The sequence below is a fragment of the Podarcis vaucheri genome, assembly GCF_965113315.1.
Source record: "Podarcis vaucheri genome assembly, chromosome: 3".
NCBI lineage: Eukaryota > Metazoa > Chordata > Lepidosauria > Squamata > Lacertidae > Podarcis > Podarcis vaucheri.
The window spans coordinates 86,234,498-86,250,477 of NC_138761.1; the positions used below are offsets into that span (position 1 = coordinate 86,234,498).

At 41.8% G+C, this 15,980-nt stretch overlaps 1 protein-coding gene and 1 long non-coding RNA gene across 6 annotated transcripts in view; one reads left to right on the forward strand and one right to left on the reverse strand.

Moving 5' to 3' along the window:
- Nucleotides 1–15,980, reverse strand: part of MYO6 (myosin VI) — a 106,859-nt gene that overhangs the window by 24,412 nt on the left and 66,467 nt on the right. For all 5 annotated transcript variants that reach the window (XR_014218508.1, XM_082218247.1, XM_082218246.1 and 2 more), the window contains exons 18-23: nt 15,426–15,599; nt 11,090–11,128; nt 7,961–8,054; nt 3,337–3,467; nt 3,136–3,213; nt 1,801–1,930 (exon numbers count right to left, since the gene is read on the reverse strand). Coding sequence is in view for 4 of the 5 variants with exons in the window: in XM_082218247.1 (XP_082074373.1) it covers nt 1,801–1,930; nt 3,136–3,213; nt 3,337–3,467; nt 7,961–8,054; nt 11,090–11,128; nt 15,426–15,599 (646 nt within the window). In the remaining variant the exon portion in view is untranslated. The remainder of the gene's footprint in view (nt 1–1,800; nt 1,931–3,135; nt 3,214–3,336; nt 3,468–7,960; nt 8,055–11,089; nt 11,129–15,425; nt 15,600–15,980) is intronic.
- LOC309529954 lies at nt 1,997–4,799 on the forward strand. Its single transcript, XR_014218549.1, has 3 exons — nt 1,997–2,093; nt 2,867–2,926; nt 4,624–4,799. It is a non-coding gene; the product is annotated as an uncharacterized lncRNA (long non-coding RNA).

Sequence of the window (15,980 nt, forward strand, 5' to 3'; positions counted from 1 at the left end):
GGCATAACAAGACAGCCAGCGTGGTGTAGTGGTTAGAGTGTTGGACCAGGGCCTTGGAGACCAGGGCTCAGATCCCTGCTCAGACACGAGGCTGACTGGATGATCTTGGGCCAATTGCAGTCTCTCGGCCTAACCTACCTCACAGGGTTGTTGTTTTGAGGATAAAAGGGGAAGGAAGAAAACTACGTATGCCACCTTGAACTCGGAGGAAAGGTGAGGTTTAAATGTAATGAAATAATAACAACATATAATGATGCTTTAAAATGGGAGTTGGGAAGGTAGGGCAAGCAGATGACAAAAACTTCACGCAATGTTGTTTGGGTTTTGGTTTTGTTATTTAAAAGCAAACCCTGAAGCAGGGCACCTGTGTCCTAACAGATGTTGTTGGAATTTAACACCCTTCATCCCTAACCACTGACCATGCTGGATGCAGCTGATATGAGTTGCGCTCCGTCACCATCTGGAGGGTCATCAGTTCCCCAAGCTTGAACTAACAGATGTCGTCATTCCCTTTCCTCGTTTGTGGTTAAGGCAACTGTGGCAGTCAACAATTCTTGTGTGAGCAGTACTCATGCTTCTGAACAAATTTACCCGGCTATGAGCCCCACTCCCATGTGTGGGAGACTTAAATTATAATGCATGGGGCCTGCTGGATCTGACTAAAAAACCCTCAAAACTGAGCATTGGGTTTGCATCCATGAACAGTTTCCAGTAAGCTCTCAAATTAAGAGTACAAAGTTAGCAGCCCCTGTTGTTATTTTTCTACCAGCTTCTGGTATTTAGAAGCACACTGTGCCTCTGGGAATTTGATCATTCAGTCTATCTATTAATCTAGGAGCATTTCTCAAGACCCCTCTCACCCAGGTGTGCAGCATTTTTAAGGCCTCTAAACCTCATGGGGAACCTGTGGCCCTTGAGATGCTGTCGGACCCATCAGAGCCAGTCACTATGACCAATGGTCAAGGACGATGGAAGCTGCAGACCAACAATACCTGGAGGGTCAAAGGTGTCCCATCCCCTGGCCTAAACTGACAGGCCATCGCAGCAACTTGTGATAAGGAATTCCACAACTTAATACAGGGGACAGCAACCTTTTTCAGCCGTGGGCCAGTCCACAATCCCTCAGACCATGTGGGGCGCCGGACTAGATTTTGAAAAAAAATAATGAACGAATTCCTATGCCCCACAAATAACCCAGAGATGCATTTTAAATAAAAGCACACATTCTACTCATGTAAAAACACACTGATTCCTGGACCGTCTGCGGACCGGATTGAGAAGGTGATTGGGCCGCATCCGGCCCCCGGGCCTAAGGTTGCCTACCTCTGACTTAATATATGGGCATAAGAAGATCGCCTACAGGATCAAACCAAAGGTCTGTCTCATCCACTCTGTCCCATTCCCCATGATCCCCAACCAGATGCCTCTGGGAAGTCCATAGGCAAGATACAAAGGCACCAGACCTCTCCTGTTGCTGCCCCCTAGCAACAAGTACTGAAAAACATCCTACCTCTGAAATAATCCTGCCTATAACCATCCTGAGTAGTAGCAACAGCTAAGCTAGTGCTCCTCAGGGCATCTTGTGGCAGTGAATTCCATAAACAATACAGTCCATAAATAATGCACTGTGTGGAATGGCTGTTCTGAACATACCCCTGATCCATTTCATTGCATGCTCCAGGGTTCTAGTATTTCCAAGTAAGTGTGCTTTAAGAGTCTGCAGCTTTAGGAAGCTTTCAATGTTGGCTCACAAATACACCCCTCCAGACACCCCCCCCCAAGAGACTTGTGAATACATACATTTAATAACCGACAGAGAACACCACTGGACCTTCTTCCAACGACTGCAGATAAGCCAGTGGTTGACTCGTTTAACCAACTCAGCAAGATGATCTGGGTCAGACTTCATGATCTGATCAAACTCTGCAAACTGAAAGTGGACACCAGCATCACAAAGAGGAAATCATTTACATGACAGCTGTTTTGGAATGTTGAGGGGGCTCAGGTGGGATGAAGCACAAACAGAATGTTGTAACCATGGCAGTGAAGGCCATGGCCACGGGGGGCGGGGGGCCTTCTGGGCTCTATTCAAGGTGATGGTTTTTACATTTAAAGCCAGACTGTGATGGATGGATGGATGGATGTTAAAAATAAAAATGGGCCTAGGGTCCTTTAAGGACTGCCTGATTGCTTAGACTCCACCTTGATCACTGAGACCATCTGATGAAGCACTTCTGGTGGTTCCTCACTCCCTTGAGGTTCAGCCCAGGGACTGAGCATTTAGTGTGCAGGCCTTGCCCTGTCAAACTCGACACCAGTAGAGGTTCAATAGGAACCACTGCTCCCTTCAGAAATCTTCTGAAAATCTGTGTGTGTGTGTACAGGCAGGCCTTTACAACATAACCCCCCCATCCTCTTTAATCAATCTGTATTTATTGATGTTTTTAAATGCTGTTTAATGGGTCTTTTTTGTTTATTTTATTTCTATAGGTTGTATTCCACCTTGTGGGTTATAAATGCGTGAATAAAAATAAAGAACTAAATAGATTTCCTTGCATGAGCCACATGCACTATAGATCTGGCTATCTGATGGTTTGGCAAACTGCCTTGCCCCAAGTCTGAGCCAGCAGATGAGGATACAGCTGCGAGAGCAATGAAAGAGGGCTTTTGCAACTGTAGCCTCAATAATAATAATAATAATAATAATCATCATCATCATCTCTCTAAGAAAGTTTGTTATCTCCCCTGGCTTTTTGAAAAAGGTGTCAGTCCTATTTGTTTACTAAACCTTTTGGCGCCTAAGGCTTTACTGCTCATTGTGGGGTTTTAAACCATTGCTCTCATTTTTTTACTTTTTGTGTTCCAGAGATTTAGGTTTTTAAATCTGCTATAAGCCAATCTGATTACAGGGAGAAGTTTGATCAAGGTATTTTAAATAGATAAGTAAATAAAACATGGAAATGGCATTGCTAATATATGCATCATCAGAAGAGACAAAATTAAATTGTGGTTTTGTTTTGTATTTTTTAAAAACAACCCAGCTTTCACGTATCTTAGTTACCAATTACTTTACAGAAAGAATGAGTAGAAAATGTTCACATTCATCAACTTTCCTTGGATAACAATAACACTTACCTTGCCAGGTCTAAAAAACACTTTGGTTAATCCAAATTTATAATCATTTTCATTTAATCCAAGGGCTTTGAAGAGTGCCTGGGAGAGGAGAAAAACACTTTGATGAATAAATCCTTTGAGAGGACAAAGATTTCAATGAATATCAATTCTCTATGATAAAAAATACAAAAGAAGTGTATTTAGCATTCTAGACGTTAATACCTTGCAGAAGAGTCTAGGATCCAAACGAGACAGCTTTGCAGGCATGTACTTTTTGTACATGTTATATAGCTCATGGAATGAGGCTCGGGATGGGAAGCCACCTTGCATCAAATCCAAAACAGACACCATGCCTAGAGAAACGAGCATGCAAAAACATGTCACCCATTAAGTTAAAAGGACACAGCTGTCACTCTCACAATGCTCTGGGGCGGGGATCATTAAAACTTTGCAAGCGTTGCACATTTATTCTGAGACACAGTGACTGGCTGAACATCACCCAAGGACCAACATATCCCAGGAAGCCTCGGTCACATTTTACAGAAGGGAATGGCAAGAGTGTCTGTCTGTACTAGTAGAATTGCTCAAAATCAGATCAACTGCTCAAAGTCAGATCCCAAGTGAGTCACATCACATCACCACATACACCAAATGTTCAATACTATCAAAGGTGTCAGGAAGTCCAAAAGGATCAATAGAATAGCAGAGTTACTCAAGCATAGCAAGGGTGTAGCAATTTGGAAATGGCAAGCGAGCAAGAGCTGGAAAATACCCACTCGACTCAAAACTTTTCCCATGAAGACAGACTCACTGGACTGTTTGAAGGGGAGTGAGGTTGAGCAGGGATGACATGAGCAAAGGTATAAGGTAATCTGGTTGTCTAGCCTCCTGAACGAGATTTAAAACTTCCAGTTCTTGTATAGACTGGACTCTAATTATAACGTGTGCATGGGTATAATGCATCCAGGAGTACACAAATGCACATATGCTGGATATTTGTGTACTGAAGTTTAATATTTTATTTTAGAGACAGTGAAATTTCTTACTGGGTGTGCTATTAGCTATTGATTTATTGCCTGAAATTTGTTCTTGTTTGTTTGTTTGTTTTGCGAGAGTTTTCTGCTAAATTTATATTATTTATATTATTCTGTCCTGGCTAGGATGGTTTCATTTTATCAACTGTTTTATTTGTTTTTATAAGCCTATATTATGATGTAACCTGCCCTCATGGTGAAGGGTTAGCTAAGAACTCTTGTACAACAAATCAATAAATGCAACCTTGGAAGAGAAATCCAAATAAATGGGAGATGTGCAGTCTATCATGTGGCTAACAGTCCTTTCTATTTTTAAAAAGGGGGGAGACAGAAGATGCTCTCTGCTGTATTTATTCTTGGAGACATTCATGTTATTTTAATTTCTCCCTCCCCTGCTTCTCATATTAATAAGCCATTTATTTTTAGCATGTTTCTCCCCCTTTAAATTTGCATGAACTTGTTTCTCAACGAGAAGATGGAAACAGAAACCCATAAAAGAAAACCACAGCTTGTGAGCAACACAGAAGTACGGAGTTTTATTACTTCCCCACCTCCCTCTTTCACAATACTTGCCAAGAGCGATCAGCCTTCAGATTATCAGCCAAAAATGGTGTCAATAGAACCCTAATTAAAGCAAAGTTGTTAAGCGTTTGTGACTGATTTGCTAAATTAAACTTTAAATGTAACTTGACATGACAAGCAAGAGGGAGGCTTGCCAAGATGAACCAGATGCTTAAAGTCTCAGGGCCCCTCTGGCATGCTAAATTAAGAGAAAAGCTGAGGTGGCAGCTAATGAAAACTGGAAGCCTAACTGGAAATGAGGCTTATTTCAGAGGAAATTAGGTGCCTCCTGAAAACCCATTCTGTATCCCAGATTTTCTGATGTCCAATCCACAGCTCTGCTTGCTCCCCAGATGACAGCGAGTGAGAGCATTTTGCCTAGACTGGCAGAGATTTAGGCTGCAGTCTTATGCATAATGTACCTGGGAAGTAGTTCCACTGAAGTCAACGGGGCATACTTCTAAGTAAAGGAGTATAGGTTTGCGCTATTATTTGTCACTTTGCTACTCATGTATCCAAAGTGACTTAGATGCAAAATAGCCACCAACAGAAGTTAAACAATTAAAATGCTAGAGAAGGCACTAGCTCTTTGCGCATGTGTGACTTGAGGCAGGTGTAGCCCAGAGTTAGGTAGGTACACACAGGGTTTGTGAGCAGTGAAGAAAAGTGGATGCACTGGGTCTATTGCACCTGAATTATAAACATTCCAGTGGGAAAAAGGTCCATGAATGTCAATGGAACCTCCGGCTGGGTGCATTAAGGGCTGCAGTCCATCTTATGAATGTCTCTGCAGAAGTAAGGTTCACTGAGTTCAGTGGGCGCGGCTCTCAGATTAATGCACTGCAGCCTTAGAGTATATGAATCCACATACTATTGATTTTACAGGTTTGGAGTCAAACCTTCCTGCTCCCATTAGAAAAAGCTTACTTTTAACAGAAAAGGGAAACATTTTGATCCAATCCACAATACCAGAAAAGCATCCTGATTTGGTGAGGTTGTGGCTTCTTTTGAATAAGTGTCTAATAATAATAATAATAATAATAATAATAATAATAATAATAATTTATTTATTTATTTATACATACATACATACATACATACATACATACCCCGCCCATCTGGCTGAGTTTCCCCAGCCACTCTGGGCGGCTTTCAAACGAGTGTTAAAAACAATACAGCATTAAATATTAAAAACTTCCCTAAACAGGGCTGCCTTCAGATGTCTTTTAAATATAAGATAGCCACTACCGAGAAGGCCCTCTTGTCTGGTTCCCTGTAACTCGCAAGCTACATTACTCTCAAATAGTTTTTTAAAAAACAGGTTTCTAATGTCATCATTAATGCCGATTTTTCCCCCCTCCAAGAGAAGTCATCATGGACAAGCCATGCAGGAATGTGGACAACTCTTTTTATAAGAAATAGAAGGAAATAAATACATCTGCTCCAACTACTTTGGGAATTTGGCACAAGAACTCACAAGGAAACTAGTCCTATAATTTACATGAACCTCAAAAAAGTGTGTGCCTTCAATGTTTGCTGTCATGACACGTAGCTTTGACTAATTACTACTCCAGGAGGCGCTAATGGGGTCTCTCCATGTGGTCATGTTGACTAGGGCGGATGGAGTTCAACAACATCTGAAGGGCACGATGGTGTCTACCCCTTATCTACTTCCTTGTTTTTATAGTCTAAACCACTGAGCCTCTTGGGCTTGCCGATCAGAAGGTCGGTGGTTCGAATCCGTGTAACGGGGTGAGCTCCCATTGCTCTGTCCCAGCTCCTGCCAACCTAGCAGTTTGAAAGCACGCCAGGGCAAGTAGATAAATAGGTACTGCTGCGGCTGGAAGGTAAACGGTGTTTCCGTGCCCTCTGGCACTCATCACAGTGTCCCATTGTGCCAGAAGCAGATTAGTCCTGCTGGCCACATGACCCGGAAAGCTGTCTGTGGACAAACGCCGGCTCCCTCGACCTGGAAGCAAGATGAACGCCACACCCCATAGTCACCTTTGACTTGACTTAACCATCCCAGGGGTCCTTTACCTTAACTTTTTTTAGTTTGACCCCAGTGTCTAAATATGTAGCCTCTGGGCTACCTGTTACAGATTTCTTTGCTGCCCTCTGCAACTGGATTTCCAGGAGTAGGGGAAGTACAGAACTAAGTATAATCTGACTTTTTGTTCTTTAAGGAATGAAAGGGGCTTGAGAAAGGTGGAACCTCTCTCCTACAAACACAGCCTGCTGTTTTTCTCTTCTCCTTCCCTTCCCTTCTCCTTGATGCCAGTGCACAGAGCAAGACCTCAAAGTTGGATTTGTGAAATACCAGCTCTGCACTAAAGATCTAAGGGGATATACTGGCATCTTCCATGACCACCTCCCCAATACAGTTATTTTACATTTGTTGGGGTGGTGAATCTGGGGTGTGAATCTAAACTGTAAACTTTTCGTAACAGAATTTCCATGCAATGCTTCACAAAGAACTGCTATATGGAAGATTAATTAGTATAGCAGTAATTAGATCCAAATCCAACATATGCAAATGGGAGGACAGCAATATAAAATATTTCAAAGGTGCTCAGGTGATGATGGCATGGGGCTCTCTTTCTAATCTGATAATGCATTATGATCTCATGCCCAGACCGCTACCATTAAGCTTCCCTTTTACTGTAGACAAGATTGTGACATGGCATTTTAAGAATGGACAGGTGCTTTCTGGTTGCTGAAGCAGCTCTCACCAAGCAGAGGTTCCTGCTGCAAGAAGAAGGGCTTTGGACTGATTCTCCTTTTTACCTGCAGCTCCCAGCACCACCTCCCATGCTGCACTTGAGGATCACCCAACTCTTCACAGCAGATTTTCAGGACATACCAGTAGGTTGCAGAGTGAGGGAGGAAGTGACAAAAAAAAATCCCCCTTCCCATGGAATGTCCTGCGAGTGGGAAGTTTCAACCCAATCCAAGTGCATAGAATGCCCAGTTCTTTCCTCTTTGCTTTTAAAATGCTTACGTGAGAAACAAGGATTAAGTTGTTGCCCTTTAAAAAGTAGCTGGGTTAACTAAGAATCAATATTATCTCCCACTTATTGTTATGCACCAGTAATCTTGCTGCACTGGCAGAGCTTTGCTGAAATTAAAAAGTAACCTGTTGTTTCTAATTAAGGAAGACTTGTCTAAAGCCCTGTTGTTACAACTCCACATGAATCTTTTCATCCACATGACAATCGTGCTACAGAACTGAACAAGACACATCAAGTTACCTGAACACTGGAGCTGGGAGAGGATCTGGGCGCCTTCAAAGTGGTGGCTTGTCATCTTTAAATTAGGCTTGATACAGCGAATAAAGCTAGACCCCTGTTGGAAAAGACAGCAGGTTGGCAACATCGCAAAAATACATGCAAATCACTTATAAGTAAAATAATAGATTTTGAGGCTTCAGGCTTTACCGTCCCCATATGAATCCAACTGCCCATTAAAACCTCAATTATTTCACCTTCTGAAAAGCTGGCGTTTAGAAGCATTATCTAAATCAAACTGCTCTTGTACCATATTAGTACATATTAATATTTTCTCCATTGTTTGGATCCTCTTCTTTGAGGGGGGAAAAGGGGGAGAGCAAGACAGACAAACTTTGCAAAAGATTAAACTTCCTGTACGTTCAAAAAGTTACACACCTTTTGAAGGAAGGCAGCCAGCTCAGATCATCTGAGAATTGGATAAAGATTCTAAAACTGAGCCTTTCCCTTTCTAGATACTACCCCTCACTTCTTGACCAGTATTTTTCCTCCAGGCTTCTATGGTAAAAGATACCTTGTTTTCCCTTTTAAGTAAATGCAAATACAGAGAAAGGCACAGGAATATTTTACCCTTTGAAGAACAAGGTGATTTGCAATAGTTTTCCCTAGCTAAAGAAGAATTCCTCTCTCCTTTTTTTTTATTGAGACTAGTACTGATACCCAGAACTCAAGTGCCTTGGGAAAGTTACATTTCTCAGTATCCCTTGCAGTAGTGTACAAATTCTGAAAAAGGAATGAGGGAGGTTGTACTGCCGCTGCTGCAGTTAACAAAAAACCCCACAAAATTTAAGTGGGGACAAAACTACAGGGCAGACCACAGTGGCTTTTGAGAGAGTACTGAGTAGTTTTCAGGCCACTGCATTCCTGATGGTGTTCAGAGAGTGTGGGTGGCAAGTTCTGAATAGAATCTGGAATAAACTGATATATATATTTCCAATAGGGGGAGCAGCTCAGTTTATAGATATTGGGGGGAAAGAGTTCACTCATCACTACTACTCACTCATCATGGGGTATGGAGGAGAGGATAAAATATTTTGAGCTTTAGGCTGAGCTCCGAAATAGAACAGATGCTGTCAAAATAAGGCATTTTTTAATCTGTCTACACAACTTCAGAGCCATAAAGCAGCATCCCAAAAGGCTGATAAGCATTCATTTATCAAGGAAGCATTTAATAAATACATGAATTGACAAGTCTGGCTTGAGGTCTTTCTGAGGGGCTCTTAAATCAACTCATAATTATGTGGCAATTATGGCCAGAACATCTCAGACACTTATTCCAAGCATCCAGAGGACAATATACAAATAAGACTGCAGCTAATGAATGACACCATCAAAAGACAGTCCAAAAAGCTTGAAGAACATTTACTCTTTCTCTAGAACCTCTCTTTTCCACCTCCCAAGTTTTCAAGTGCCTGTTATATCTAGGCAAGAGAGGCAGAGAAAACCAGCTTTCATTATTTCACAGCATTTGTTCACATGCTGCTTGAAAAGAACGACATTTGTTCATCAATTTAAAAGGCTCCCAAACCCTGTCCAGATTCAATAGTATTGGGATGCTCCTTCCACAAGCATTTTTTTGCTCTGTCTCTCTGTCACATGCACAGCTTTATCACATCACATGCATGAGTTGTGGTGGCACCTGCTGCTGGGTGGACAACACAAAAAAACAAACCTTAAATCCATATCTGGATATGTTGGATACTATGAACTCAGAGCCATAGCCTCGTGGTCTCTTCTAACTCTGTGATTCTATGATACCATGAAACTGAAACATGTGCACCCAGGAAGGCTGAAGAGATTATTTATAGAATGAAAAAAGGATGAACACCTCTCTATACACAACCATGAGGATTCCCTCAATTTTTTCTCTCTCCTTTGATAATTTTTAAACGGAGAATTCTCCCAAAAATAAAAAATGCAGAAGAAGTTTCTTGCATAGCACTAATTTACATCAAGCTTACATCAAGTTTTTAAATGTGTTTGTTAAAGACTATGTGAGATTTTTTTTTTTTAAAAAAAGAGAGAAACACAATTACACATCACTTGGGAAGACAGGAGAACTAATGTTAGTGTACTGGAAGAAGCAAAGATCACCAGTGTCAAAGCATTGATTCTTCAACATCAATTTCGTTGGACTGGTCATGTTGTGCAGATGCCTGACTATCGTCCTTCAAAACAACTACTCTATTCCCAACTAAAGAATGGAAAGTTAAATACTAGTGGACACCGAGAGAGATTTAAAGATGCTCTCAAGGCAAACCTAAAAAAATGTAGTGTAAACACTGATAACTGGGAAACACTGGCCTGTGAGAGCTCCAGTTGGAAAACAGTCTTCACCAAAGGTGTCATGGACTTTGAAGAAGCACAAACTCAGGGCAAAAAGGAGAAACGAGCTAAGAGGAAGGCACGTTTGGCAAATTCTCACTGTCATCAACTCCTGCCCTGAAACCTATGTCCGTACTGTGGAAGGACGTATGGCTCCAGAATTGGCCTCCACAGTCACTTACAGACTCACTGTTAAGACCCTGTTCATGGAAGACAATTTTACTTGGCTATGAGTGACTGCCAAAGAAAATAAAGAAGTGATGTTTTAGTAGGTACTTGTACTTTGCATGCTAAGAATAGGGCAGATAAATGGTCTCAGATGTGTAAGCAATGATTCTCAATACATCCCATTGTGTTTATCATGGGCAATTATCTGCTAGCAAGTCTTCCCCAATGCTTTGATCCGGCACTGAGGCCCTCAAGGATGGGATACTTTAAAAATATACATATCTAAAACTAAAAAGTACTTTGAAAATGGTTTGAGCCACATCGGAAACACTCAACCGATGCACACAGAAGGCGCCATCAATTCATGTATTGGATGGTAATATCCAAAACGTCTGACCCCTAATAACTAACTTGTTGACATGGATCATGGAACAGCCATGCTTCAGCAGATAAGAGCTTGCCTCACTATCAACTGCAGTGGTTATACAGTTAACTTATTCCTACAATATGTCATTTGAAATCCATAGATTTGGTATAAATGCAATTTTTAAAAAATTAAAATAAATGTGAGCTAACAGAAGGCAAAGAATCTCCACTTACTGTACTGCGAAGTTTTTCCAGGAGCAGATTCAGCTGAGTCTGTAAAAGCAAAGGAAATTGCATCAGTATGGAGAATGGGAGATTAGGCACACAGGACATACATGGACGTGGCCAGGCTTCATGGTGGGGGGGAGAACCTCAGTTAGATAAATATTTTTGTTGATTTACTTGATGGGGGCAGCTGCCCTCCCCCCGCCTCCCCCCAGGCTACACTCATGAGGACACATCATTACTTGCATGCATCACTTAGCACGAGCTCCCCATGCACACATGCACTTGCTCAAATGGAGGTGAAAAGGAGAATGAGTGCATAGGATCTGTCAGTCCACGATACCAACACCTTCACTTGCTACTCGTAGTCGAACCGCATTAGCAGCAAGAGAATTAAGGTGGGAAGCAGCAACACCATACCATACCACTACCAGAATTCTTCCGCCCGACTTCATATGTACAACTTGGTACATAAATGCTTCTCTTACCCAAGTGGCCTTTAGGAATGTCTCCTTTCTAAACACCACCTTTCTAAGCTACTCTTTTAAACACTGAACACAAGGGTAAGCCAATGTAGTGCCCTGCAGATGTTGTCAGACACCAGATCCCATCAGCCCCAGCTAGCATTAGCAGTGGCAGGCGTGGCAGGGGCACCACTTTGGCTTCCCTTGACTTACACTACGCATTCACCTGGCTCATAGATATCCTGATCCATGTTATTAGATGAACCTTACATGGATTAAGTGGATGGTATCAGACACAGTATCCCAAATCATGAGGGGAGTCTTGTATTTTGCCAGATGCAGCGGATGTTTGCACATAACTCATCAGGAACCAGATAGGTTTCAATAAACACTTTTTTCAGCCATTAGGGTGTGTTGGTCGAAGTTACAAAATGTTTAAAATATAGACTATGCATTGACTTAGTGGTCTAGATTTTGTTTCAAATGGTGATTCACAAAGCCAATCACCTGCTAATGAAGACACACCCACCACCAATTTCCCCCCTCCCCCATGGACGTCCCTTGGCATTGCACAGAGCCCAGGGAAATGCAATTTTCATGTTGGGCAAAAGAGGGTCAACCCATCCAATGACTCAGCAGGCATGCACAGAGTAACTTGTTGGGGGAGCAGAGTCAGTTTCTTACCTGGCATTGCAACCGAGAGGCAAAAACAACAATGTAGGCTTGAGCACTGGTGTTTAATTTTCTCTTGCCCCAAAGCCCAGTGAGTAGTAGGAAGAGACCTGCCCACCTCCCCAAGTCCTCTGTGCATACTAGCGGACCCTCAGGAAGAGTGGGTTTTTGTTTCATAGCGTGCTGGGCTTGGCAGAAGCCAGAAGCAGGGAGCATCTTCCTCACCTGTTTAGCCAAGCACAGAGACTGGCTCTGCTATCCTATCCCGTCCCACTTCTCCCCCAACCCTATTCCAGCTCCCATTATCAGGCCATTCAAGGGGGCTGGGGGGATGGGAAGACTCTGTGGCAATCCCAAGTAACAGAGGGATCTTCAGCTAAGCTGAAAAGCCTTGGCCCTGCTATAATTTCACCTACTTCTCTGCATGCCTGAAATCCTCCTTTTGCATTTTTATTTCGGACATACACACCTACACTTTTTACCCAAGGAAAATGACTTATCTTTGTAAACCCGTTTTCTATATGAAAACCAAGCAAGTTGCCTTCTTGGTACATTTAGCTCAGTAATGTCTACATTAGGAGTAGCCAACATGGCGCTCTTCCAGATGTAGTTGGACCACCTTGGCTGTCTCTTAGTGCAGACCCTGCTTCTCGAGCCTGAGTTCCCACAGCCATTGACAGAACTGGCTGCAACAGCTGCAGGTATGTTCTGTGTTCAAGAAAGTGTTTTATTTTCTTGATAATTATGCTGCTTTAAATGTACATTTTATATTTAACCTCCATTAGTAAAGATTTCCATTTGAAATCTTTAAGATGATATTTTAGTTTCCTGTTAATTATGCTGCCTTGGATGCATACTTTATATTTGACTTTCTTCTGTAATGTTTTCTTTCAGATTGTTTTATTTGGGTACTTTGAGATTCCCCCCCCCATTAAAAATGTAAAGCAGGATGGAAATGAAATTATTATTATTAATAATAATGATTCACAACTCCCATTCATTCTAACCAGGAATGATGGGAGCTGTGGAACATCATCGTTCATGTTGGCTACGCCTGATTCTACAGTGTGTGGCAGCCTTTCTTCAGAGTTTCAGAAAAGGAGGACTGCTGGAGGAGAAAAAGAACTAAGGCAGATTTCATACATATCTTCTGGGATTGTGCAAAAGCAAAACCTCTTGGTGTTACAATTTTGAATATAGCAGGAAATCACCGGCTTTGCATTACCTAGAAATGCAAACACAATCCTTCTTTGCATGCGGTGAAGTTATAAATCCTGATCTCTAATTAGTAACTACTCTTTTGACTATGACAAAACTCTATACAGCCCAGCAATGGAAAAATAAAGACCCTCCAACCAACCCACAATGGCTGAGGAAAGCTTGGGAATATGTCACAATGATAAAGCTGACAGAAACACTTTAAAATATAATGATCAAAACAAGTTTATGGGCTCTGTTCATTCAACAATCAAATCGCAGGCAAAGTACCCCTGTATATTCTTTTTATGTTAATTTAATAGTATCTCATTATGCAAGCTATTTTCTCCAACCATTTTCTTCCTCTCCATTTTTCTCAATATATTTTGCTTTTCCCTCTATTTGGATGATTGTGGTATTTAATTTAAAATTTAAAAAACGAAAGTGAAAAAGAAAACGAACTCCCCCCCCCCCAGCTCTAACTGAATTGAACCCAAGACCCTTTGCATGCAAGGCACACAGTCCCACCCTGAGCTACTGCCCTTCCCAAGTCCCACTACAGACTTAATACGTGGTTTTTAATGCATGGGTTGTTGAGGGAACCAGCAACAAAAATAAAAACCTTGCTGTGGAGTGGAGGCATTTTTCTAACGTTACATGAAGCAAAACTGATGTGCTAGAAATAAGAATTCTGGCTGAAATTACTGCAGTTTGATAAATAATGAGTCCACAAAGGTGATACATTTACCTGCAGCCCTTGGTTTTGCCTCTGCCTGCTTTTCCTCTCAACTCCCCTATAGCTTCCCCTCCAGCCATCCTGAGCTGGTAAAAGCCAACTAAAATAAAAACTGATGAATAGGGAAAGGAAGCAGAAAAACAGAGAAGGCTTAACACAGAAAGAGCAGAAGACACAGAGGTCAGATTTACAGCTAAGAACAAAAGGAAAAATTAGGAAAAGCATCAGATAATACTGTTAGGAGAAGGGCAGCGGGGCGAGAAAAGGAATGCTCAACCCCCGAGGTTTTTTGGGTTTTGTTTTGTCTTGTCAATGCTATTAATATTTTTAGAGGGTTCAGAGAAATGATAACACTTTAAATCTACTTTACTGTCTCAATGGGACACCCATAGCTAGCTTCTGTTGACTGAAGGGGCTCGCTTCAAATGTGCAAATTCTCATTATACAACAGAAAGCAAAGCTTTTTAAACCACACATTTAGCTCTGATAAGAAGTTGCTTCGGGGTCTGCAATTAATACAGACGCTAAACATACAGTATTAAACTAATACAGATTCCCATTTTGGGAATTCATTCGCTCCCTGTGTAACATACAATGTGGTGAAGTCTCGGTTGCAACTTTCGGCAGCCACAGCCCAAGAGAAGGTGGAATGACAGAGGCAATGGTGGAAGTGCGTGCAAGTGTGAGTGTGCGACTGAAGACTGAAGAGTCCAAGAAGCCCCACATAAAACGTTGCAGAGGCAGATTGCAAAAGCAGGTGTGTGTGTGAGAGAGAAGCCATTCATGCTGCTTGTGAGTCATAAAGGAAGGGCAAGGAACAGAAGTGAGGCAGAGGGACGTGTGGAAGAAATGCGTGTTACCTGGAGATCGCACAGGCCTTTCTGAAATTCAAACACAGACTACAAAAAACAGGGAGAGAGGACAGAAGGAATACCCCGGTATCCTCAGGGCATGGAGAAATGTTGCTTCAATATCAGGAAAAGGCAAAAAGCCACTGAAGATTTGCCTCAGTTTACTACAGCAAAGGCCAGACTGCATGAGTTATACCTGTCATATCACAAAACTGTTTGAGGTTGCAATTTTGAGCATGCATCCTAGAAAATGGAAATCCTGCTGAAACCAGCAGGGATTGCTTCTGAGTAAACAAGGATGGTCCGACAAGAGGAATACGTGAAACTGAAACCACTCATGCTGTCTGCCTAACTTTACAGTCCTGTTGTGTTCATAGAAAATGGAAAGGAGTCCCGAGAAAGGAGAAGGTTTGTCATGCCCATACCTTAAATTTGTTTCCCACACTGATGAAACTGAGCTTCCCTGCTTTTTGTTTATGGTCCTTGTTGTTGTTCGTGTTGGATTCAAAGAGCTGCCGGATAAATTTATCTTTGGATTCACATATAAGGGACTCCAGAGACATATGCAGAGCGTCGTTGTTTTTCTCCACAAACTGGGTCTGAGGAAAATAATGAAAATAATGTTAGGTAGGAGGGAAAGTTTGCACATGTCTATGCTATCACTTGATCACTGTGGCACCTGGGCAGAAATTGCACACAGGAATATGACACTGATTTTGATTATGAATATGATTTTAAAAAGCAGAAGCAAAATTTGTTTTACTTCATTAGGTTACACCATTCAAAAACTTTTAGTTGCTCTCACAAACAGTGTTGCCAGCTTAGATTAACACCTCTTCCCAATGAAACTTCTTCAATATTCAAATTATCTGGTGGGGTCCTAAGCAGGATGTTGAGTTCTTCCCATAGCCTTCGTAAATTCTCACCATGTAGCTGAATATACTTTATCTGCTCAGCCACACTCACAAGGATCCACTACA